The following is a 26,385-nucleotide window of genomic DNA, read 5'->3' on the forward strand; positions in this document are numbered from 1 at the left end:
GTATAGTCTGCCTGTCATTTATTTTAGCACGACGAGACTTAAGTTATTTAAGTGGAATTGCAGACAGGCCATCGATAAACATGACAGCCTCAATAGAACCTTTCCACCCCACCCTCAGCAATACTCATAGCAGCAGTAGTGGAAACCGTATGCACGCAAGTCAATCATATTCAAGCATTTCCTTCTGCACGAAACTCCCCTTAGAGAGACAACCAGTCTAGATAAATTAAAATTAGCTCTTGAAGCTTTAGTGGATTGCATCTTTACCAAACCATTACAAGGAAATAAATATCCTCCACTGCAATCTTAGGAATCTCAAGAGCTTTAAAAACCTTGGAAGGGACGACAGAAACAACCTCCATCATAGAGAGGGAAAACTCTGGACGCCAGTATTACTATAATACAGCATAAGTAAAAACCATATGCTAAAACTGCAGATTAAAATATATGCCAACTTTACATGTCTGGGTAGGTTAGCCTAAACAAGAGCACTTTTAGGAGGCACCAAAAAGAGTACAAGGCGGCACCACAGCAAAAGATGCTTGATTGAGGAATCAATAAATTTGGAACGTTTACAAACCAGGAGATTGCAATGCCATGTTGCATCATGCAACCATAACACACATCATCAAGGCAGCTTTTTTATTATAGGCTGGGGTTACCAACTTGGCACCCAAGTCTTTCATTGGTGCTCCCAGGCAGGGGCCCAGACTCTGAGTTTTCATGACTTTCCCTCCTAGAAATAAAGTTGGGAAGCAAAATGTACAGGTACCCTTCTAAACAATTTCTGTGAAATGATGCAGCCTGACTGCTCATGTCTTTCGGCGTTTTTGGCCAATGAGTGAAGTCAGAGCTGTCACTGACGACCGAGTTGCTTGGAAACCAGGCAATAGGAACCCCTGGAGTCCTAAACAGTTTGCATTTCCCCTTTCCTTTAGTGCACTTCTCCTGCTTCTCTCTCATTTTCTAGTAATCATTGGAATACCCATAGCTTGCCCTTCCTTTTTTCCTAGCAACCAGGGTGCAACTTTCCTGTTGTGGGTTTGTCAGATATCAAGTACTCCCTAGAAGCTAATTTCCGCAAATACTAATACGTAAGTGCAGGTGGATGTTAAAGAATCCCCTCTCCAAACAGCAAAGGCAGAGTGCTACAATTTTGCAAATAGGCTTAGGAATGTCTCCTAGGCTTTGGGTTTAGGGTTGGCACTGGGAAAACAGAGTTCTTGTGCCTTTAGCAGTTATATCTGCACAGTCAGGACCAGCAGGACATCACTGACTTCCTACGGTAAGCATGAGGTTGTTCTGGGGGGTAGGGTGGGGAGAGAAGCAGCAATGACTGTATTGTCCGTAATTCTGTGTCATGCTATGCCCCACCCCCTGTGGCAGCCCTGTTGTGCTATGGCATGCTCCCAATGACAGCCTTTTTGTGACTGGCACTTACAATGTTCTCAAAATCTGAAATGTGCCCACTGGTCCAAAAAGGCAGTGGCCCCTGCATTAGGTTAATGTCAGGTGTTGAACACAGCCTCAATGTTATTTAATTTAGAGAAAATCCTAAATAATGTTTTGGTCATGCATCATGGCATTGAAAAATTATTAATCTAACATCAGAGTAATCTTAATCCCAGCCAGTGAAGACTGGAGTGACAAAGTTAACAAGCAGCTTTGGGTTCAGTTGACCCATGGATGGTGCTGTTCTTACCACTGTAGGGGTGCGGGTGGCGCTGTGGTCTAAACCACAGAGCCTAGGGCTTGCCGATCAGAAGGTCGGTGGTTCGAATCCCTGCAATGGGGTGAGCTCCCATTGCTCAGTCTCTGCTCCTGCCAACCTAGCAGTTCAAAAGCACGTCAAAGTGCAAGTAAATAAATAGGTACCGCTCTGGCGGGAAGGTAAATGGCATTTCCGTGCGCTGCTCTGGTTCGCCAGCAGTGGCTTAGTCATGCTGGCCACATGACCCGGAAGCTGTCTGTGGACAAACGCTGGCTCCCTCGGCCAGTAAAGCGAGATGAGCGCCGCAACCCCAGAGTCGTCCACGACTGAACTAAACGGTCAGGAGTACCTTTACCTATCCTTAAAACTACCAGTAGGAACGCTGCTGGCAGCAGTTTCTCAACTATAATCACACTTATGGTTGATTCCACAGGGGGCTAAGGGCTCAGAGGAGAGAGACTGCCCTTTCTTTTCCGTCTTTTCTAACAGCACCATAGATTTGAGCTTTAGAATTGATCTTACAAGTATTATAGTGCAGCCAACAATTTTTCCCTTCAAGTGTCAATATTTCGCAAATGTCTTATATTTCCCATCTTCTATCCAATTTGGATGCATTTCAAAGATACTCGGCAATAATATATACAGTACACATACATAATTCTTTTCACATATTCTTTGTGTTCAAAGAGAACAGCTGTACTCTAAACAAGGAGCAGAATCTAATAAAAAGTCATATGGCTTTCTGAAATGGAACCACTCTAGTAGAAATGAAGATTTGTGACCATTATTAAAAATCAGGATAATGTTGGCCACATAATATTAGCTGCAAGCTCTAAGGGCAGTGGGGGGGATTGGGGGGAGACTTGTAAGCCATCTAATTCAGCCTCCTGTTCAATGTAGGAAATCCAGAGCAAGGGCATCCCAATAGATGTCTGTGTAGCCTCTGTCTGGATATTGCTAGTGAGAGAGGGAGTATAATCCCCTGCTAGGTAACTGTCTCCATGGTCAAACTCCTCTTACCGTTAAGACATTTCCCCTAAACGTTCAACTGAAATCTACCCTCCTGTACCTTGAGCCCTTGACATATAGTCCTGACCTCTGGAGCAGCACAGAATGGATTTTTGCTCTTTCCTATGCAACAAGTCCTTCAGCTCCAGCCGAGTTGCTTGGATACAACCAGAGGGCTTCCAACCCAAACGAAATCCACATCTAACTACAAGTGTGTGCTTAATATCCAAACCCAGTTTTGCCTCCTATGCACTCTGGTCTCAATTTAGGCACAGCACTCATGATGCAAAGCTCCAGAACAATACAAAGCCCCCATATAAAATAAGACTCTCTTTAAAATCTCACCTATTTGAATATAGCCTTTTGAATTGCTAGAGATTAATCAGACCCTTCCCTTGACTTTCAGAGAGCTTAATTTGAGACTGAACTTTCCTGGGCTGAACATGCAGTAAATCTCAGGGCACAATCTGCAATTCATAATGGAGATAATGATGCAATTTTTTTCAGGATAGTAGTGTACAGCAGGGCTGGAAAGAAAACAGGGTTTTCTGCTGGGTAATCTGCAGTAGATTAGAAAGATTTTCTGATCAATAGCAACAACTAAAAGGGTCCTCCCTCTTAATAACCAATTAAAACCAGTTACTTAGCTACAGCTACGATTCATGGCAAGGGTGGGAAGATGCTAGACTGGGGTCTACCCATAGGTCTCCAAGTCGTTTGCAGAAGATCAGCAAGGATTTCTGACTCTCAAATTTCTAACAAATAGAAAGCATGCCCACCCGAAAACCATAAGTAGATTTTTGTGTGGCAGGAATTATGTGCTTGGTTCTTGTGAGGGGCAAGGGATATCGCGAAGCCCCTCCCCTCCTGAGTTCCAGCCCAGCCCCGAGCGAGGCTGAAAAGAGGGAAAGCTCCAGCTCAAGTGGGGAAACAGGAAGTGGTGTCCAAGGCTCTGGCAGGGTAGAAGAGCCATCGTCCCAGGTGGGACAGGAAGGGGGAAGGAAGGGGGGCAGGCCAGTCCCCCCAACTCTGGAACTTCGCAGAAAGCGTCGGGGGAAGAGGATGGGTCTCCCCAAGTTGTTATGCTGGCGCAAGACGCGCCAAAAGCCACTTGGAGGTTCTGATTCAAGCTGAACAGATGTGTCTTTGTAAATAGCACTGCCATTAGCACTGTAAATACTCAGCACCAATAAAAGACAAAATGCAGAGCTGTGTAGAGTCGTTACTCTGAAGTAGCCTTCTCCGGCCACCGTAACAGCAACCTCCAAGTGGCTTTTGGCGCGTCTTGCGCCAGCATAACAACTTGGGGAGACCCATCCTCTTCCCCCGACGCTTTCTGCGAAGTTCCGGAGTTGGGGGGACTGGCCTGCCCCCCTTCCTTCCCCCTTCCTGTCCCACCTGGGACGATGGCTCTTCTACCCTGCCAGAGCCTTGGACACCACTTCCTGTTTCCCCACTTGAGCTGGAGCTTTCCCTCTTTTCAGCCTCGCTCGGGGCTGGGCTGGAACTCAGGAGGGGAGGGGCTTCGCGATATCCCTTGCCCCTCACAGTTCTGGTACTGATCACAAACTCCTGGACAGAGCCTGAACCCAGAGACATCTGGTTCCTTAGTTCCTAGCTTCCCATCTGAGCCACTGTTTGGTTCTGGTTGGTAAGACTCCGGGTTCTAGTAAAAAACAAAGGGGATCTTCCAAATCTGCAGTGTGCCCACCCAGCTCATGGGAGTGCCATGGATACTTAGCTCCACCCCTTGAAACCCCACCAGAGTGAATCTTGCTCCACGCACCCCAAGTGACTATTTTGAATCTGGAGCTGTGTAAAAAAAAATGAATTAGAACAGGCATCCCCAAACTTCAGCCCTCCAGATGTTTTGGATTACAATTCCCATCTTCCCCGACCACTGGTCCTGTTAGCTAGGGATCATGGGAGTTGTAGGCCAAAACATCTGGAGGGCCGCAGTTTGGGGATGCCTGAATTAGAACCTGCAACCTTCAAGTTTGCCAATGGCTGGTGTTCTGCATGATGATACCTTGGCACTAAGGACCATTTCACATATTACGCCACAGCCTCTGGTTTTGGATGAGTGCTCAGTTTATTTTCAGTAACTCTGTCATATTCATTTTAGGTGTGATTTTTTTTAAAGATAGATGTGGCATAGCTAGTGATATGAAGGCCCAGAAAAAAAACTGGAAAAGTTTTTTTTGGGGGGGGGGGGAGAAGAGAGAAACCAATTTCCTACCATTTTTCCATGCCCCCCCCCCCGGATCTCCACATCTCTAGGAAAGACTCCCAGCAAGAGAACATTGGATGAGCTCTGCTGGATGTGCCCAATGGTCTGTTTAGTTTTTGCATCCCATCTCCCACTGTGGCCAGCCAGATGCCTCTGTGAAGTCCGTAAGTGGGGCATCAAGACAATAGCCCACTCCCCCTGACACACCTCAGCAACTGATTCTCAGAGACATGTTGCCTCCAAACAGAGATGACTCATAAAATCATCATGAGTGGCAGCCATTGACAATACTTATTCTTCGTGAATTTGTAATCCTCTTTTAAAGTCTTCTAAACAAGAGATAACTGGCATATCTTGACAGCACTGAATTCCAAAAATTCCACAGGAACCGTAACCAATCATTGAATACCGGGAACTAAGGTTGCTAAGGGCTTCTGCAGTTAGACCTGATCCAAGCACCTATCTTTAGAGGAACAAAACTCTGCTGTTAATGTAAAACCATATTGATTCTGCGTTTATCAATCTGAAACCCCTTGCTCTCTCCTCTATCACAATTGAATACAATCTTGTACTTCCAATCAACAGAATGCATGAGAATCGTTTTTTTTTAAAAAAAACCTAGGTGGTTCCAAACTTGCATGCACAAAAATGTAATGAACAGTACAACCGTATTCATGTCTACTCAGAAGCAAGTTGAACTGGGGGCTTACTTTAGAGAAGACATGCCTCAGATAGGCTAGAATCCTCATTAAGTGATATCCAGTGCAGGCCCCTTCCAATCTCCATTGTTGTGAAACATTACTTTCTTTTCTCTAGCAAACACAAACAGCTCTTTGACTCCACAAATGCTGTGTCAACATCAGCACCTACTGAACGCCATCCTACACAACAAAAAGAAAAAAGGAAGAGTATTGCAGCAATGTGTTTTGCTCAGCAGAAAATGAAATTGAATATGCAGAATATGCGAACAGCATGGTAGTGGGGAGAGAAAGAGAAGGAAGTATTATTCAATCAACCCATCCTATTTAGCCATCCAAAATGAGGAGATGCATGGCTTAAATCATCAATCCGAAACTGCAATGTATGTTTTAAAACTAACTGTTATGTTCAAGGTTAGTACAAGGACAACTGTGAATTGAGGGAGGGGAAAAGATGAAAAAAAATGGATCAATACAGACTTCTGCTATTTTGGATACCTTTTAAAACAAGCACCGTGGATTAACAAGTGGATAATATTCAGCAGAGCTAAGTCAATAACTTGTACTCAGGTTCATTAAATCAAGGCTGTTTTGAGCAGGGTGGGGAGCATCACAAGGATCATGGTTACAACAAGCATGTACTATTGGGAGCCAAGTATGTTTCAGCTCCCCAAATAAGGGGCTCTTAGAACTAGATGCTGGATTATAGAAGTTAGAACAATAGCTTCAGGTGCAGCAGCAAGAGAGGAAGGCCCCTAAAAATCTGCAGCCCTCAAAACACTGCACAAAGATTTGTGAAGTCCTTTCAAGATATTCCTATGCTATGCAGAGGGAGCCAGCAGCTATGGCTGGAGAGACTCCACCTCCCCCAAGTCTCTGGGGCTGCAAGTCCACCAACATGATATGCAAGAAAGACATGAAAAAGAGTTTGATACACTCCTTGCTTTCTTTCACTACCAATGTGACATAATCTCAGCGCTTATACACATCAGCATCATACAGATATAGATATTTAGATTTTAAATTGGGAGTCTTTTCCTGGTATATTACAGGGGAATTTGCAGTGGGAATTTTTCAACTGAAATCAAAACGAATTCTGGTACCATATGCTGTTGTTACCTAATTTAGCATGTTTATTTTACTTGCATTTAATAAACAAAGCTTAAAACACTGAAACTACCAAGCTCACTTAATATTATTGGCAATTGGCACCCATTCATCGTTTCCAATATGAACTTAGGAAACAGAACGTTTTCCATAGAAAGATAAAGCACTGGAGAGAAAGGAAAAGAAATCAGGATCCCACACTTTGTCATGCATATTGGTGCAGAGACTTGCAGGACAACCACTCAAAGTTCACTTGCAATTCATGGTTCATGTCTTCCAGTTCACGAGCACTAAGCAAGTCCCTTATAGCCTGGTGCTTTTTTTAGCTGGGCACACTCACATCTTAATGGAAGCAGTCAAGTCACAAAGGAGTGCAGCGAATGTGCTTCCCTGCTCTAACCTTCTCTCCCTGGTCCCACAAAAATGGGGCAGGGTAAGGAAAAGCTTTCCACCAAGTCCCATTTGCCTAAATGGAGGAAAGGTGGGTAACGGGTAAATGGGCAATAAATGCATTACAGCTCAGGGAAGAAGAAAACAAAGGATACAGGCTCTGGCTGGAACAGCTTTAACATTTAACATAGGCAGGCTTGCAAGGGTAGCTGAAGACTAACTATCTCCCCACACTAATTAATGCCTCTTTCTTTCCATGCAAGATGACTTTGCCTCTTTGTCCTCCCACAAACACCTCTATATTTTTCTCCTCCTCACTGTGTGAAGTAGCTTCTCCATATCGGCTATAATTGCCTCCCACGCTAACATCTGCTTCCAAAAGACAACTCTACCCTCTGAGGCATGTCAGGTTGTGGGAGCATTTTTATGAGAACAGAATGAAATCAGCACCCCCTCCCCTCAATTCTTTCCTTCAGCCCATCTCTTTAGAGACCCATTTCTTTGGGGCTAAGCTACAGTTTTAGCCTTTCATAGAATCATAGAGTTGGAGACCACCGAGGGCCATCCCATCCAACCCCCTGCCAAGCAGGAAACATCATCATAGCATTCTTGACATATGCCTGTCAAGCCTCTGCTTAAAGACCTCCAAAGGAGGAGACTCCTTTCCTTTAAAAAAAATAAAATGCAGCCATGGAAGCCGTAATCTAAAGCAGAAGAACTGCACCTTGAATTGGGATGGGTGGGGAAGGGAAAAGCCACTTAGCTTTTAATGTCATAACCACTTTAGAGGAAAGTTATGTATCCCTACATGTCAATTCCTAGGCAAGCATGTGTGTAGTTTAACTATTCTTGAGTTGTACCTTCATCCTCCTGCCGCCCTCTTTACAATCAACCAATACAGTTTACGGGTAAGCACAGCAAAGGCTCCAGTGGATTCATCCTCAACTTTCATATGAATCTTGACCACTCTGTCCAATAAATGAGTTTCCATGTTGAAAGGCGGATAACAGATGGAGATAAACCATTTCATGCTGGTATCACCTCTACCAATGAATAAGGTAAAGGGACCCCTGACCATTAGGTCCAGTCGTGACCGACTCTGGGGTTGCGGCGTTCATCTCGCATTATTGGCCGAGGGAGCCGGCGTACAGCTTCCAGGTCATGTGGCCAGCATGACAAAGCCGCTTCTGGCGAACCAGAGCAGCACACGGAAACACCATTTACCTTCCCGCTGTAGCGGTACCTATTTATCGACTTGCACTTTGACGTGCTTTCAAACTGCTAGGTTGGCAGGAGCTGGGACCAAGCAACGGGAGCTCACCCCGTCGCAGGGATTCGAACCGCCGACCTTCTGATCGGCAAGCTCTAGGCTCTGTGGTTTAACCCACAGCGCCACCTGCGTCCCATCTACCAATGAATAGCCTGCCATAAAAGCCACAACAACATTTGCTCTCTCAAGACAGACCACAATGAAGAACTTACCGCTAACGTTGCTGCTTTTTTGTCTGGTGGCGCTTCTATAATAGCTGCAGAACAGGCAGCAAATCCAACAGATGCAGCTTTTGCTGGCATGTCTCATTCCCAGTTCTGGCTGCCATGCCACTTAAAGGCACAACAGCCCCAATGGCAACTGTAGGCATTCTCAAGCTTGCAATGCCGACCCAGTAGGATTGAATCAGTTGCAATGGATCATCAGGATTGCTTACTTCTAACAGTTCACAGAAGAAGTGATTTCAGGAGGTGCAAGTTTAAGCACCCTGTCAAAATCTGCTTGACAATGCCAGATTACACCAGCCAAAATCCTCTTCCACACAGCTACTGAAAGTACAACAGTTTTCCTGTTCTGCTCGTTCCAGAACCCAGCAAGCTGAAGAAATAGACTGACAAGGCCAGTTGCCCAAGCAGTGATACAGAAGGAACAATAGTGCAGAAAACACCACTGATGGTCACAGGCTATTGCTAAGCTGAAGCTCCATGAGCAAATGCAATATACCGACCTATAGGTGGTGGAGGTAAATCATTTTTTTATGCAGAACTAAATCTGGACGAGCCTTGCTTAAAGACAGCAGCAAAACCACCACAGACTGCTGCTAAAACAGCTGAGGTAGCCTACCACAGAAGAGGAAGAACAGAAAGGATCTCCCATATGTTGTTCCAGTCCATCTCCTACTCTAGAAATACTATTTTTGGCTAGCTGTAGACCAGACGAGAGCAACTTTTTCTTTCCCTCCCTGCCCCCACTCCAAATGGAAGTAAAAATTAATATGCCAGCCCCAGGATGGATATAGTTTTGGATCTTTTTCAAGGCCATGATGTTGGGGGGGGGGAATCCTGTAGATAATGACTTCCCCTGACACTCTCCATTTCCCCCTGCCCACTGCTGGGGACATAAATACCGGTAGTACTACCAAGATGGCTTTGACTGGTTAGGGTGGCCGATGGGTCTCACTTGGTGAGTTAAGGACATCCTCTGGATGAGAAGACAGGCTCTGGTGGATTGAGCAGATGAGACCAATAGTAGGTCCAATGGTCAAGGAGGCAGTTTCTGCATGTGCTGTAGAGGGAAATGAGGGGTAGATGGAGCTCATCAACGTGGGAAGTTAGCCCATCAAGGAGCATGAAAACTCTGATTCTAAACCTCCATTCCCTTGTAGAATATCTACAATTTGATGGCACCTACAATTTGATGGCACATTGTATGCCTCCTTCTGGCAACTTCTGCAGTCAAGCTGGTGCCAAATGTATTGCTCTGCTTTCCTTTGGACCACATCAGTGAGGCCAAGAGGGGGGTCTTATCGTCTGGGCAGCCCAGGACCTCCATACACACTGCCCAGGATTGTGCCCCAGAGAGGTCACATCAGTGCTGCTAACAGTGGTTTGACTTCACCCCCGGAGGCACTCCACTGTCTCTCGATGGATGCCAACAACAAGTGGTTCATCTATATACCCACAAACAGCGCCGTAAGCCATCACCCAAGATTTACTTAGGCTAAACAAGACGGCTCCTATATAGGAGAATGTACAAAGCAATGAATGCTCCTTCACTATTCCATCTCTGGCTACAGAACTGCAATATCTAAGTGCAACATTTTCAAGGAATACACAATGAATGGTGAAGAACTGGAATTGGAGTCCTAAGGGTCTAAAGAAAGATAAAGGATCTCCTCAAGGTGATCCAAGAATAAAGGAGGAACATAGGAAGTTTCCTTATCCCGAGTCAGAACAATGGTCAATCTAGCTCAGAGCTGTCTACACTGATTGGCAGTGGTTCTCCAAGGTTGTCCAATAATACGTAGCTTCATTTGTTTATTATATTCAAGATTTCTTTCCGGATTTTCATGTTATGCTGTACACATGTTCAATGAGTCTGTACGTGTTTGTGTGAATGAACACATATGAAATTTGTGTCAATATGAACTAAGAAATTTGGTATGCAGGTGTGTACTGCTGCAAATGTGTGTTGAATGCAGAGTTCTTCTGTGCTTTAGCAATGGATACCTATTCTGTAGGCCTATCCTCTTAATTTTTATATTGACATATTCTTCACTGCATTTGACATCACTGACTAACTGAATATTGAAAATTCTAGGATGATTTGCAGTGTGTCCTTAAATCAGGGATCAGAAATGCTATATAACTTGCACAAACCCTCACCAATGGCCATGTTGGCTGGTACTGGTGGAATTTGGGAGTCCGGCAACATCTCAAAGGCCAGTTACCCTAAACCAGCCTTCAACAATCAAGATACTTCCAAAGTGTTCAGAGCTAGAATGGGGCACATGCATAATAAAAGGTAAAGGGTAAAGGGACCTCTGACAATTAAGTCCAGTTGCAGACGACTCTGGGGTTGCAGTGCTCATCTCACTTTACAGGCCGAGGAAGCTGGCGCTGTCCGCTTCTGCAGACAGTCGTTCTGGGTCATGTGGCCAGCATGACTAAGCCGCTTCTGGCGAAACCAGAGCAGCACACAGATACGCCGTTTACCTTCCCACCAGAGCGGTACCTATTTATCTGCTTGCACTGTGTGCTTTCGAACTGCTAGGTTGGCAGGAGCTGGGACCGAACAATGGCAGCTCACCCCGTCGCAGGCCTCGAACTGCCGACCTTCTGATCGGCAAGCCCAAGCAGCACAGTGGTTTAACCCACAGTGCCACCCGTGTCCCTTCTGCATAATAAAAGGGTATGTCAATTACCAGAAAAGTCTGAAAGGGATACATTTTAAAATCTCCTTCAAGAAATTGTGAAGCTTAAAGTGTACCTCTGTCACAAGACCAAGATATTCCCAAATTATCTAGGAAGCTGAAATGATGTTACCTTATTTTGGGAAAGTGACCTCCTGATGAGGCTCTAGTAATTTCTGCATGTCACACAACAGCTACAACCATAAGAGCCTCATCAGAAAATAACTGAGAATTCTAAATGTTGATTCCCCCTCCCCTTAAATTTTTAGTAGTCATCAGTGGTTTAGTAAACCGATTACTAACTGAGCCACAATTACGGCATCTTCTTAAAGCATTGTGTGTTCTTCTCATCTGCTTCATAAACGTAACCCTCTGTGAAAATATCTACTTAGAAAAAAAAGATTATTTAAACACTGATATCATTCTGGTAGTTGAGCAGTACATATCCAAGAACTGTGGACAATTAGGCTTTTAACCAAGATTCACACCTGTCAAACAGATTCTATTTTAAAACAGCTTCTCAGTTGCTCAGAAGATGGAATGTACACCAAGGAAAGCAAAAGATGCCAACCTATAGCAATAATATATTTGGGTCTTCAAACAGGTAATCTATGCTACTATATACAGAAACCTTCAAAAGTCCAAGTGTGCCATGCTAAACAGGAGAGGATGGGACACTTTGAGCCCATTTATGTAGGCAGCGACCACTCTGACACACATCACTCCTAATTTTCATCCCACAAGATAGGTGACTTAGCTGGCAGTCTCGCTCTTGAACAAGTGGTAGTGTTGATTTTAACCTATATTTATCACTTAAATTAGTAGCATGTGGGGGTAGAACTTGGAATGGCCCACAGCAAGCACTTCCTTCTTTTCCGCATTTGCTAAATAGAACAAAATGCCCACTATTAATTCGCTTCTAGCAAACATAAAGGAAGCTTCCATGGCATTCAGCAGACTATTGGCATAACACATTGCACATTCTGGCACAAACCCCACGTTTCAGGCAGGCAGGATTTTCCATTATTGGAGGGAAATGATAGATTACTACACAACCCACCCGTTTGTGGGTTTTTATTCAGCCAAATGCTTGAAACACTGAAGGCACCCAACAGCAAATATGGGGGCTGCTGCCTGGCACCTTCCCTGTGGTTGAAGGAGATTCAAATCAAGGGTCCATGTGGGTGTTACATAGCAAATGTCATTCCTTCACAGAACTTGATCCTTTAAACCAATTTTTAAAAATGAACCATCACACAGAAGAGGGTTGGTAGCTCAAAGGACAGAAAACATATTTTGGGTTATGATCCAATCCAAAACAAGCTCAGGATTAGATTGCTTCTCTTTTTAGACTCTGATACAAGAACTGGTTCATATCCCGACACATCACCAAGTAGTTCTCCATGGGCCTCACTGTTGCTGACATTTCTTAACTACCAGCAGTGTAACTGTATGTGCATAACATTAAAATGGCTGCTTGTGTTTGGGGGTGGGGTGGGAAGACACATGGTAGCACCCTTTAAGAGCAGCTCCCAATATGGTGGCAACCAAAAACAGTATGACCCGGGACTGTGTGGAGAGAACCAGGAGTGTCCAGGACCCAGGAGCAGTCTGACCCCCAACCCCTGCCGTAATATTTTGGCCTACCTTTAAGTAAACTAAAGTAGAGCTGTCACATGTCCCATAGTTTAGGCGTCATCCCTTAGCAGTCCACCACACTGGCGCGCAGGTCCGTCGTTTATTCCATCCCGCCGGCGCGCCATGAACCCCAACGGGTGCCCCTTCTTTACGCACGTCCTGGAGAGGAGAAGAGGAAGCAAAGGAGCCGCCGTCACGCCGGTCCTGGTCCGAGGGAAGGCAGGAGAGAGGCAGCGCCCCCCCCCTCCCGTCTCAAGTAACCCTCCCTCCCTAAACTCTCCGGGCTATTTTTAGGAAGGCGAGAAAACAAGCGCTGCCCCTCGAGGAGGGCGGGGAGGCGGCTCGCTCTGCGCGCAAGCCTGCTTGGAAGACCTAAGGAGAGGAGGGGGGGGGGACCCCAGAAACCAGAGGGCCGGGCAACCCTTCAAGTCAAATCCCGAGCCCAATTCTCAGCAGCGAAGGGGCCCCGCTGTCACTCGACAGCAGCGGAGAGGCGGGCGGGGGGAGCCCCGCTCGGATGCCAGCAGAGGAGCATCCCCGATCTCGCCGCAGCGGCTTCTCCAGCCCCCACCACGGGGCGCTCGGCCCAGCAAGCGAGGCTTTCTCGCCCACACCGTCGGTTCCGCACGTGTTGCGCCTCCCTTTGCTGAAGCGGCGGCGGCGGCGGCGAAAAGGGTGTGCGTGTGTATATTACACATCTACTCACCTCCCCGACGGCCGATTCAGCGCATCGTCTCCTCTTTCCCCCTCGCACTGCGGCGGAGCCTCCTCAGCTTTTGGGCAACTCTCCGCCCCCTGCAGGTTGTTGCGGGTGGTGGTTTATTTGCAAAGGAGGGGGGTGTCTTTTTTATTTTGGAAAAAGATCACGCCGGGGGTGCTTTGGACAAACGCCCGGGCGGAGCTCCCGCTGTCATTGCCTCCCCAGCGTGCAGCTGCAGCTGCTGATCCCAAATTCACGGCGCTCCGGCTGCATGAAGTCATCGTGCTCCTCCTCTTCCTCCCTCCCCCACTCCGGATCACCGCATTCAGCTCTTACTGGGGGTGGGTGGAAATACAATTCCCCCCACGCGATAAATGGATGAGGCAGGGATGGATAAATGAGGGCGTGGGGAAGCTTCACGCCTCTCATTGCTAAAAGCTTCCATCTCCGGGAAACCGGCGAGGCTTGGCGTGCCAAAGGAGATTCCCTGCCTTCCCTCGCTCAGACTTCACCCCGGCTTTGGATGCTCGATGGGCTGCTCCGCGAAAATCTCCCCTCCCCTCAACTTCTCTCCGGGCTCCCCCGAGGATCTATTTACGAGGGGGCGGGAGAGGAGCTGATGCTCTGTGCGCTTTAGCCGGGATCCATCCATTTGCACCTGCGAGTTGCAAACCCCGCCGCCGTAGTAGCTGCGGAATGCAGAACTTGTGATCCGTGAGCCTCGTTCGCAGGCTGAGCAAGAAGCAAGAGTACTTGGGAAAAAGCGATTGCTCCCTGCAGAGCGTTTTCGAGGAAAGGCTACGTAGGCCTCTCGCGTGGTGGTTGCCGTAGATATCTGCTGCAGTCCCAACTGTTTGCAATAAGGTTCCCGCAGCGTTTTAGCGGAAATCTGTTCAATCTTTCTCATTTCTGCTGAGTTAGAGCCAGGCTTAGTCATGCTGAGAGCAAACTGTGAACCTTGGAGCTAGTCCCATTAATTTCACTGGGTCTGCTTTAAGCGTGAGTAACCATCTCACTCGTAATGTGCATGAAGGCACTATGCTATTGGTAGCCTTATTTTTGGCCTTTTGCGCTGAATTTTCATTTTTCACAACTCCCACCCAAAGGGTTGGTATTTTCATTCAGCTGTTCACCACGACCCCAAGATCACTTTTAAGTTCAATCATGGCCAGCTCAGAGCCTATCGGTGTATATGCGAATTTGGGGTTTTAAAATGTTATTTTGCCCCAATGTGCATAACTGCACAATTAGTTACATGGAAGTCTGGAACAATCCTTTTGCGTGCGGTGTCACCATCAAACTGGCTTCTAAAGGTTCTCTTAAGACCTTTTGTGAATGTGGGGGGGGCACAAATCCCCCAAATTTTAATGGGGGCGCTACTTACATTCCTCCATTGTAGGATCCATCCACTTACATCTACTTTCTGCTCCCTGTTCTTTAACCAGTTACTGTTCTGTAAAGGACCAATGCTCTGATCCCCTGACAGCCAAGTTTACACATTAACCTTTTGTGTGTGTTCCAAATCTCTTTAAAAGTGCAAGCCCAGATAACCCCATTCACATGCTTTTTGACGCTCAGTGGGACAGGACTTACCTTTGCAGAAGTCATCTTGATTCCTCTTCAGTGAAGCTTGTTCATTTAAATCCATATTATGTCTGCCTTTAATAATTATTTCCATCAATTCATGTTAAGCTAATTGACCTGTAATTTCCCTGGATCCCCCTTAAAAAATTAATACTGTTGCACTGGCATATGAAGGCTGGTCTTAGGGATGTATTACACTTTTTTGTATGTAAGCTCAACAATTTCACTTTTTGAGTTCTTCAAGGACTCTTATGCAGATGCCACCTGGACCCAATATTTTTGTCGGGCTTGAAGCATCATCGGATTGTGATAACTCCCCTCATCAGGGAGGAGAGGTGATTTTTGCATGGCTGCAATATAATTTACCATACAAAGTAAGAGTCACAACCAATATTAATCTGTCCACCTTTCCACCTCTCCCCACACATTGCTGGTATGTGGCCCTCAGAAGGTTACCCAAAAAGAAATGGGCTGAAAAATGTCCCCCACCTCTAGCTTACAATGGCTAGATGTTTTCCAATGCCAGGCACATAGGAGGTTAGAAATAGGAAGGAAGACAGTGGGCAGGGTTCACCTAACTAGACTTGCACAGTAGGGTTTCCTCCCTTCTACTCCCCCATGCGCTCCTGACCCCCTGGAATTGGCTCACGGCAGGTGGGTAGGTCAGGAGAGCCCTCAGAACCACATGTGGGGTGAGGAGAGGGGTATTGTTCTATCTGGCAAGCTGCAACACTTTCAGGGAGAGAACAATTGAAAGTGGTTTGCAGCCTGTTCAGGGAGCCTTTTCCCTCCCCACAGGATACCCACAACCATTACGACATACCTGGAATTAGTGTTTCCAAGCTAGTATTGAGGCCTGACACCTTGAGCAATTTTAGCAGGGTAATCTTCAAGGTCATTGCCTCTTGTGCGTTTCTATGGTGATTCAGCTGGCACTTCTAAACAAAAATGCAGCCTCTTCATCACACAGATTATGTTTCATCAGAACCATCTGCAGAAAAGGCTCAATGGCTTTCTCTCTATTGGCCATGTATTGGATTTATAACAAAGTTTGCTGTAATTTCCCCCACTTCTCTTTCTCCCCCTCAGACCTTTATTTTATACCTATAAATATTCCGTGTAAAGTGGATACTGTACTGCAAATACTTCACATCTGTGGCCAGTGATTCTGAGACAGTGATTTGTAGTGGGTGTATTGTTTCTTCAAAGCTGCAGAATGTTCAAAGGAAGGGCAACTTGGACAAGATTTTTTTAAAAATATCACAGGCTGACATGGCAAATAGTATGTGTATATATATATATATATATATATATATATATATATATATATACTATCGAACCATAAGTAGGCTGAAGTGCTTGATCAAGACCTTTCTCTTGAGCAAATTCTCTTGAAATGGATGTGATTTCATAGAATCATAGAGTTGGAAGAGACCACAAGGGCCATCCAGTCCAACCCCCTGCCAAGCAGGAAACACCACCAAAGCATTCTTGACATATGCCTGTCAAGCCTCTGCTTAAAGACCTCCAAAGAAGGAGACTCCACCACACTCCTTGGTAGCAAATTCCACTGCCGAACAGCTCTTACTGAACAATATGCTAGATTTTTAAGAGCAGCAAAACCTGATTTGATTATGTTTAACATTCAGTGGTTCATTTTTGAAAGTGTTTGTTACTTACATCCCGCTTTTTAGCCCTGAGAGGCTCCCAAATATCAAATATTCCAAAAGGTTAGCAGATCTAATGGGGGTTTGGGAGAACCATGGTGCCTAGTTTGTTCAGATGGCCTTTTCTTTGCCTTCATTCTTGGCCTTCCTTGGTGTGGATCTTTGAGAAAACTGTGACTGAGCTGGTGAACGTTGAAGCTCAGTCCACAAACGGATCAGGTCTTTGCTGGTTGGTAGTTGCCAGGCAACAGCTTCCACTGAGGACCTCTGAGGCAAAGTATTAGTTCAGCCCATGATGCATCCAGGTTCTTCCCTTGTTGGGAGCTTTTAATTATCACTAACATAAATCTGACATCAGGAATCACAAGACAGAGAAACCAGTAGGAGAACACTTCAATCTCCCAGGACATTCTATACAAGATCTCAAAGCAGCTGTTTTATTACAGAAAAATTTCAGAAACAGACTGGAAAGAGAAGTCGCTAAATTGCAACTCATTACCAAGCTTAAAACAATGGAGACACCTGGCATGAACAGAGACATAGGATTCTTATCTCATTATACATGATCAAGCTTCCCTTAGCACCTCAGCCCTTGCTTTCCCCCCGCAAGACCAATTGCAGTCATTAACAGTCCTTAACAGTCATCAACAGGTTTACCACTCCTATCAGCCCATCACCCATTCCCATCACACACACCCCACCCTCTGAATATACATAAGGGTCTGGTTACTTCTGTTTCAGTGTATCTGAAGAAGTGTGCATGCACACGAAAGCTCATACCAAAATAAAAACTTAGTTGGTCTTTAAGGTGCTACTGAAGGAATTTTTTTATTTTGATTCATCTCAGTCTTAAGCCAGTTTTACCTGATGGGGTTTGAGAACCCTGAAGATATTAAACTATGAGCTATTAAGAAGGGACATAGCTCAGTAGAGGATACTATACTACAGTATATGCTTTGCATTTGGAAGGTCCCTGGTATCTTCAGTTAAAAGGATCCGAGAGCAGAAGATGTAGAAAATTTCTTCCAAGGAGCTGCTGGCAGTCAGGGTAGAACAGATTACGTTGTTCTAACAAACTCTTCTGCTACTGTGAACAATATGCTAGATTTTTAAGAGCAGCAAAACCTGCTCTATATTTAGAACTTAATATTTTTACCATGTCAGTATAACAAAATGAAGCTCCTGCCAGAAAAGGGTTTTTGGATTTCCTTTGTGAGATCCTGCAGCTGTGCTTCAAGAGTCCAGAGGTAAGGAGAGCAGATAGTGAAAGCAACAAGAGGCTGTGCTTTTTAAAAAATAAAAAAATCCATGTGCACTTTCATGACCTTGGCCACATTAAACAAGTGAAGGCAGCCCTAGCTGGCTAGTAACTGATTGGTAGAATCTCAGCCGAAAGCCCAAGCCCTGTGAACACAGCATTTCAACTCACTACAGCTGTGATATGCTGGCTGGGATTGGGGAAGCATTACTTGAGCTGCAGCCTTTGCTGTTAGAGGATGCTCTGAAAAGTGGAACAGGAAGGGAAACTGCCTGTGAGCACTGATGCCACAAGCAAAAGGAGAAGCAGAAGCTCTTCAATTTTTTATACCAGAGAGTGAAGCTTGAAACCACACATTATTCATTTGCAACTGCTTCAGATGCTGTATATCTGATTCCTTACAGTCTTTCTGCTGCTACCATTTTCATAGAGTTCAAAAACTGCACTTAGATGACTTTTCCCCTCTGCCGTCAGCTTAATTTTTGCCATCTCCTCTTGTGGTGGGATACATCTGGAAGAACTCTTTATCTTCTAATGTTTACAGCAGGTCTGCTGCAATGGCTGTTGGCAAGGACTAGCAGTGTAAATCCTATTCATGTCTACTTTGAAGTAAGTCTTGAGTTCAATGAAGTTTACTTCCAGGTAATATAGGATTGTGCTGTAGGATTCAACAGTAGTAATGGTCACAGTATCAGTCGCGAGAGATTGCCTAATGTACCAAAGGTCTAGAAAGGTGGAAGGACGCATTAGGTTTTGTAACACATACCCAATCACTCAGATTCTAAGCCCTGAAACTCTCGTGGCAGATGTGTGCAATTGTGTGCCCTACCATGTCGACACTGAGTACTTCAGCAGCCAACTGCAGCAGAGCAGCGGTTTTCTTCCTCTTAAAAATATACTGCTGCCAAATTTTTTTACCTGACATTTCAACAGTCTGGTATTAGTTCCTGGTTAAAGCATCAGATATATAGTCTGGGTGTATTCCTCAACTTGACTGCCACTATAATCTAACATGACTTCAGTGGTGGGTAATATATTTTCCTAGCTATGGCTGGTTAGATTACTGTATTTTATTTTTCTGTTGGAAGCCGCCCAGAGTGGCTGGGGAAACCCAGCCAGATGGGTGGGGTATAAATAAATATTATTATTATTATTATTATTATTATTATTATTATTATTATTATTTTCCAGCTATGGCCATTCCTGGACAATTATGGCTTGCCCCCAGTGATTTGGACACTAGTGACCTCCCATCTGGATGATTGTAGGGGGTTGGGCTAGATGACCCTTGAGACCACTTGAGACCACTTCCAACTCTACAGTTCTATGATTCTATGACTACAGTTTGGCTCAACATGGAGCTGGCCTTGAAAATGGTCCAGAGAGTGCAGCTCGTACAAAATGCAGCAGCTAGAGCTTACCGGGTCCAATAAAGGATGTAGATTTAGCATGCAAAGTCCTGAATGTCTTAGGCCACTTGTTAATTAACTGCTCTCTATAGTGCTGAGCTGCACAAATATTTTAAGGATATGCATCCCGTAACATTTTCACTACCACTTCACGTTGCTATTCATCACCCGTAGCTGCTGTCAGCCTTTTCATATAAATTGCTTTCATTGATTCTACCTTCCGCTGAACGAAATGCATGGATGACTCCATTCAGACATTGAACTTCAAGCAAGAAAACGGTGTGTGGATCACTTGCATGCCTACATTTTCTGTTGCCCCCTCCACCAAAGTCCCACACCACTTTTAGAAAAGTCATGTGCTGCCAGGGCATGTGCCATTAGAGACCGGGGAGGTGTGCCTATCTATGCGAACCAAAACAGAAGGGCCCTGTACAAGAATATATCTATGTGCAATGATGGCTACCTGAGGAAAGGAGTACAAACCGTAACTGCTACGGCCAATGCTATTTTCCTAGAAAACGAGGTAGCAGAACTCACCACGAAGCCCTCCCCTGTTCTCTTAGAATGGCAATGGTGCCCATCTAAGAAGTGCCGGAACCTGCCTGAGGTGCTGGAACTGAGTTCCAGCTGAAAGAAAGCCCTGGCTACAGCTGATATATTAGGTGAAATCAATCACCGCCACAATTACCTAGAAACACAGCACAGTCCTGTTCTCGACTGACTGGGCCAGCCTTTGCCAACCTGGTGGCTTGCAGAGGTTTTATCCAAAATATCTGCAGGGCACCAAATTGGAAGCAGCTGGTCTGGGAAAGTGAAGGGTGCCTAAGAGGCAATAATAGCTGGATTATCCAAATGAAGGAATAGGAGGCATGGGAATAGGGGGTGAAGATGAAAGGGGTACTAAAGGTGTGCAGAATAGAACAGGATGGCAGCTTTGTAACTGAGTGAAAAACGAAAAAGGTGCTTAGTGTTGCAATATGTGGGACGATGCAGGAGGTCACCATGGGGAGTGGTATGTGTGTAGGGGGGGCAGGCTTGCCAAAAAATGGAAGGAGGCATGGACATGGGGGTAAAAGTGATGACTGGTGCAAGGTGGGGCTGCTAAATCTAAATGGAAGAAAGCAGCTACTTCAGAAATAGGTTTGTGAAGTCGAAAATACTTAGTGCATGGGGTAGGAAGAGGAAGCTCAAGGGGTCTAACATGGTGGGGAGTAGCAGGAGGTTTGGCAGGGCAGCAGCCCGTAAAGACACGGTACCCTTTTTTTTATCTTTAAGCTTCAGGTATCACAAATCTTCTGACAAAACATTGTAGCCGATGGTGTTCTGCACCTATTTATGATGCATGTAAATTCCATTGGAACCCACCAGGTCTGTAATATCCTGACACTCTTGGTTACACAGCTACCTACCATCAATGAGGATGAGATAGAAAACTCTTCTAAGGTTTATGGCGCACCAGAAGCTCTGCAGAAATGAATGGTGGCGATGTGATAACAGTGATGCTACGCTCAAGAATGGGCAAGTGTGTCTGCGTTTTAATTTCTGGTTCCACCTGAACTTTGCGGGCTTCTTTTTTTGGGGGGGGGGGCTGACTGGTGGCCGAGGAGGACTCTTGAAAGCAAAGGGTGGCCTGAGAGCATCTTTTTGAACAGGTTTCCAGAATGCCTGTTTATGAAGGATGCACCTGGCAGTTGCAATTATGAACCGCAAGTGACTTTGTTTTCTTCCTCCTCCTCCTCCTGTCTGGTACCTTTGATTGCTTTCAGACCAAGTTTATCATTTGCTTCGCCTTCCGTGTGTCCAGCAGGACCCTGCCAAAACTATATCATGTTTCGCAGGCATTTCCTTTAAAACGGATTTCAGACCTCTTCTTGCTTTGCCTTCTTGTTTTCTCCACAATGTGTTTATTGTTAGCACACTGACAATATAATGAATGCCCAGACAGTCCCAGTATTGTTTGGCGCTTTGTCGCTGCACTGCGTACCGTTATAAAGGATTTGTGCTAGAATATATATTTTGTGCTGTTGGTTCATTGTGGCAAACCTCATTAAAACTGAGGGATGGGGTTTGGAAATACAGCCCTGGATGCAAAGGTCACTAGGGTCATGCAGAGTTGACGAGATGGGTTGCACATAAGGCTTTGAGAATATCTTTAAAAATAGGATGGGTAGCTGAAGAAGCATTTTATTTTGCAGGTACTGCAGGGCTAAGGGAAGCTGTTTTGATGTTCAAAATGACTGTGCTTCATGACGCAAGAGGTGTGCAGTGGGATATCTTGGAAAGATTCAGTTCCCTGGGGGAAAGCACAGCTTGTGTGATTATGGCCTCCCTGGTGCTTCTAAAAATATTACAATCCCAAGCAACCAATTGGACTTCTTGTGCCGTTGTGCTGACTCCAGTGGACTGAAGATACACATAAATGCTCTTAGTAAGTGGATTAGTGTCATATTCAAGGCTGAAAAGCTTGGGACTAGCTCATACACTATAGAACTGAGAAAATATAAAACGCAGAAATGCAAAGTAGCTGGTATAATGCCAACAGAATTTCCTGGGCCTGGTACACTGTAAGTGGGCTTCCCTTTCCTCCACATAACCTGCGATCTATTGGAAACAACTGCTATTTATGTGCATACAGTGGCACCTTGGTTCTCGAATTTAATCCGTTCTGGGAGTCCGTTCAACTCCCAAAACCGTTCGGAAACCAAGGCGGGGCTTCCAGTTGGCTGCAGGAGCTTCCTGCACTCAATCGGAAGCCGCGCCAGACATTCGGCTTCTGAAAAACGTTCACAAACTGGAACACTTACTTCCGGGTTTGTGGCATTCGGGAGCCGATTTGTTCGACAACTTAGCAGCTCCGGACAGCTAATCTGACTCCTGAGTGTTGCAAGTATTGCACTCGTTCCATTTTCCTCTAATGCACTCATTGCTTCTTTCCCACTTTTTCTTTATTTAATATATTTATAGCTTACATCTTCAACAACTAGGGTTCTCAGGTCAACAAGTAATAGAAAAATATGCAACTCCTTCCCTGAAGGTATCAAACAATCAATTAAATATAAACATAATAATCCAAATTCAAATTCTAACAGCAGATCCCTAATGCAAAGTTGAGTTACAGGAACCTTCTTCCTTGCCATATCTTAAGGCGGGGGTAGTTTTGCAGTGTGTCATTTTTGCATCTTGTGCTAAGCCTCTCGTTTGAACTTGAGAGATCAAGTTGTAAAAACACCTTATTAATTCAGGCTATGTAAACAGCTTGAAAAGCTACATCATTTTATTTGAATATATTCAAAGGCTGCCCTCGTGTGGTGGTCTTTAAAATAGGAATGTGTCTCTTACATAATGGCATTACGATTGAACGCAAAAATCTACCTACTGTACTGATATTTTAGTATTATTATTATTTAAATTACAGAAGCAAGAGGTTTCAGAGCTTGCACAGGGCTGCCCAGCCTGATACATATCTAAACCTTGGGATTTGTACAAAACTGGTCAGCATCCTTATTCTAGAAGGGATGGATATCTTTATAAATCTTGGTTTCCCCCGATTTATTTAATTTTGCACATGTCAAATTGAGTTCATCCCGTTTCTTCATCAGTTTGTGTTATGAGGTCAGTGAGAACAAACAAGGAGGTCCTGGCAGGATTCATCAGAGGGAGAGGAGATTACTGAATGAGGTGGCAGGTAAGACTCTTAAGTCGTTCACTAGACAGTGTTTCTCAACCAGTGTGCCTCCAGATGTTTTGGGACTACAACTCCCATCATTCCTGACCACTGGTCTTGCTAGCTAGGGATGATGGGAGTTGTAGTCCCAAAACATCTGGAGGCACACTGGTTGAGAAACACTGCACTAGGAGACATTCCTGCCCACAGAGGCAAGGGGAATCAAGTCTTCCATCACCCACCTCAGTGAGGTTGCCCTGGTAACCAGGAAGGCATGAACATGAGTTGCACAGTGAGCAGACTGAGCAGCCCCCCCCCCCAAGTGCCCCTCTCTTCCAGGGACAGCCCCGGATTTACAGAAGCCATCCCAGTTTCTGATTCGATCCCAGAATGTCCTGCTTTTCCTTAGGCCCCTGTTTTCATCAGAGGAATGTTGAAGTGTATGGTAGGGCATCCCTATTTTCCTCAGAGACATGTTGGAGTGTATTGAGTTAAGTGACACCCCACCACCACCCGCCAAGGAGATAAGTAACTATGCAACCTTTAGAAGACATCTGAAGGGGCCCCAATACAGTGGAACTTCTGTTGTCGAACGTAATCCGTTCCGGAAGACTGTTCGACTTCCGAAACGTTCTACAAGAACTGAGGCACAAAGAAGAGCTGTTGGCAATTTTCATTGAGAAATTTTTTAAAAAAACATGCCTTGGAAGCCGTTCAACTTCCAAGGCGCGTTAAAAAATGGAAGCAATTACTTCCGGGTTTTCGGTGTTTGGGTTCTGAAACATTCTGCTTCCGAGACGCTCGAAAACCGAGGTTCCACTGTATAGGAAAGTTTTAATGTTTAATGTTTTATTATGTTTTTAAATATGTTGGAAGTCACCCAGAGTGGCTGGGGGAACCTAGTTAGATGGGTGAGGGATTATATATATATATACAGTGGTATCTCGGTTTATGAACACAATTGGTTCCGGAAGTCTGTTCATAAACTGAAGTGTTCATAAACTGAAACGAACTTTCCCATTGAAAGTAATGGAAAGTGGATTATTCTGTTCCAGACGGTCCGCAGAGTACTTAAACTGAAGCGTTCATGAACTGAAGTGAACTTTCCCATTGAAAGTAATGGAAAGTGGATTAATCCGTTCCGGATGGTTCCGCGGAGTACTCAACCTGAAGTGTACTTAACCCGAAGCATGGGTGTAATTGGTTCCAGAAGTCTGTTCATAAACCGAAGCATTCATAAACTGAAGCGAACTTTCCCATTGAAAGTAATGGAAAGTGAATTAATCCGTTCCAGATGGGTCCGCGGCGTTCGTAAACCAAAAATTCGTAAACTGAGGTGTTCATAAACAGAGGTTCCACTGTGTGTGTGTGTGTGTGTGTGTGGAGAGAGAGAGAGAGAGAGGACATCCCTATTTTCATCAGAGAAATGTGGGAGGGTATGTTTCCAGTGCTGCTGAATGTCCGAGTGTGAGCAGACATGGCCTACCCACAGGAATGCCTGCTTGCCCAGTCCTGTACAGTGCAATCATGCACATGGCTAGTCCAAAATCAATCCAGCTGAGTTTAGTGGGGCTTACTCCCAGGTGTGCATGCTTAGAATTGCAGGCTTAGCAAACTGACATAATGTACTCAGCACCTCACTTGTCCCCAGGAATCACCTGATTCTTCTCCTCTGTGGCCTCTGCCCATGGTTGAAATGGAGACTGGAAGCTCTTTGCAGGAAGAAAATATCCCTTTTGCTTATGCTGCTATTTATTTATTTCGTAAGGTTTATATACCACTTGATTGTAATAAAATTCAAAGCCGTTTACAAAATCTAAAGTGCCATATACATTTAAATAGGGCAAAGACAAACAATAAATAGACTCCCAGCCCCTGCTTGCTTGGCGACAGGTTACGAAAGACTGCAGCCTGTGTTCATGTTCAGGATATACCTACAAATGTGCCTTATCCCATTCTGGCAGTCATCCATGCTTTCACCTGGTGTTTCCCATTCCTCTGCAATTGGTTTATTTTGAGCACGTCTTTCTTTCCTTGCATCCTCCGCTGATGTGGAAATATATGAATTTTTACCTATATTATAGTGCACAGTAGACATGCATACCTCAGTCACCAACAGATATTAACAAATCAATTACCTTACCTGTGTGTTGCCTTTCAAAGTTAATGAATTTCCCGATGGGTAGCCCTGTTAGTCTTTTGCCGCAGAAACAACAGAGTCTTGTGGAACCTTAAATACAAGGTTAACGAAGTGGCTAATAGCGTGCTATGGTCCATGGGGTCACGAAGAGTCGGACACTACTAAACGACTAAACAACAACAAATAGCCCATCACAAAGCCATGTACTGCTGCAATTCTAGCCATGTCTACTCAGAAATAAGTCCCATTTGATGCAATGAGGTTTACTCCCTCGTAAGTGGGGCTAGGATTGCAGCTTTTCCCACTAGCCTGATTTCACAGTTCAGCAGAAGCTTGCCTTCCTTCTCCTTTCTGTCACACAGGTATCAGGGAGGAACAGTTTAGCACGCTTGGTGTTTTGCTCTTTGTGTCATCAATTGCATGAATTACTCCTTCACTCAATTGCAATGCTATTCAACCACATACAAGTCCCTTTTTATTGCAAGGTTTTGTTTCACAGATGCATATGCTAGGCATAAAAATTGATGTGTGCATCTTCTCTCAAGCTAGTTTATGTTTTAGATCAGGCTCAGCGAGGCAGCTGCCTCAGGGCAGCAAGTATGGTACAGACAGCTGGGGAGAGAAGCAGATCTGGGTCCATGGGAAGCTAGCTGTTCACCGCCCTGACACTTCCCCTCTGCCACCACTGACTTCCCCTCTCCCCCGCCACTGCTAACTCCTCCTCTGTCAATGCCCAGCAATGCCGGCTCCCCCCCCGTCAATGCTGCCAACTCTTCTCCCAAGAGAGCCAGCGTGGTGTAGTGGTTAAGAGCGGTGGAATTGTAATCTGGTGAACCGGGTTCGCTTCCCCACTCCTCCACATGCAGCTGCTGGGTGACCTTGGGCTAGTCACACTTCTATGAGGTCTCTCAGCCCCACTCACCTCACAGAGTGTTTGTTGTGGGTGAGGAAGGGAAAGGAGAATGTTAGCCGCTTTGATACTCCTTAGGGTAGTGATAAA

The 26,385-nt window shown here is 45.2% G+C and overlaps 1 protein-coding gene across 3 annotated transcripts in view; it reads right to left on the reverse strand.

Annotated features, from left to right (window-relative positions):
• PKIA (cAMP-dependent protein kinase inhibitor alpha) overlaps positions 1 to 13,907 on the reverse strand; it is a 37,863-nt gene extending 23,956 nt beyond the window's left edge. Inside the window, exons 1-3 of one of the 3 annotated variants that reach the window (XM_035125292.2) lie at positions 13,670 to 13,907; positions 12,973 to 13,122; positions 5,660 to 5,830 (exon numbers count right to left, since the gene is read on the reverse strand). In XM_035125292.2, the coding sequence (XP_034981183.1) occupies positions 5,660 to 5,698 (39 nt within the window). In that variant the 5' untranslated portion in view covers positions 5,699 to 5,830; positions 12,973 to 13,122; positions 13,670 to 13,907. Of the gene's footprint in view, positions 1 to 5,659; positions 5,831 to 12,972; positions 13,565 to 13,669 lie in introns of those variants that run through there. The other 2 variants (XM_035125294.2, XM_035125293.2) reach the window with 2 other exon arrangements.
• Positions 13,908 to 26,385: the final 12,478 nt, after the last annotated feature.

The sequence above is a fragment of the Zootoca vivipara genome, chromosome 8 (genome assembly GCF_963506605.1).
Source record: "Zootoca vivipara chromosome 8, rZooViv1.1, whole genome shotgun sequence".
Classification (NCBI taxonomy): domain Eukaryota; kingdom Metazoa; phylum Chordata; class Lepidosauria; order Squamata; family Lacertidae; genus Zootoca; species Zootoca vivipara.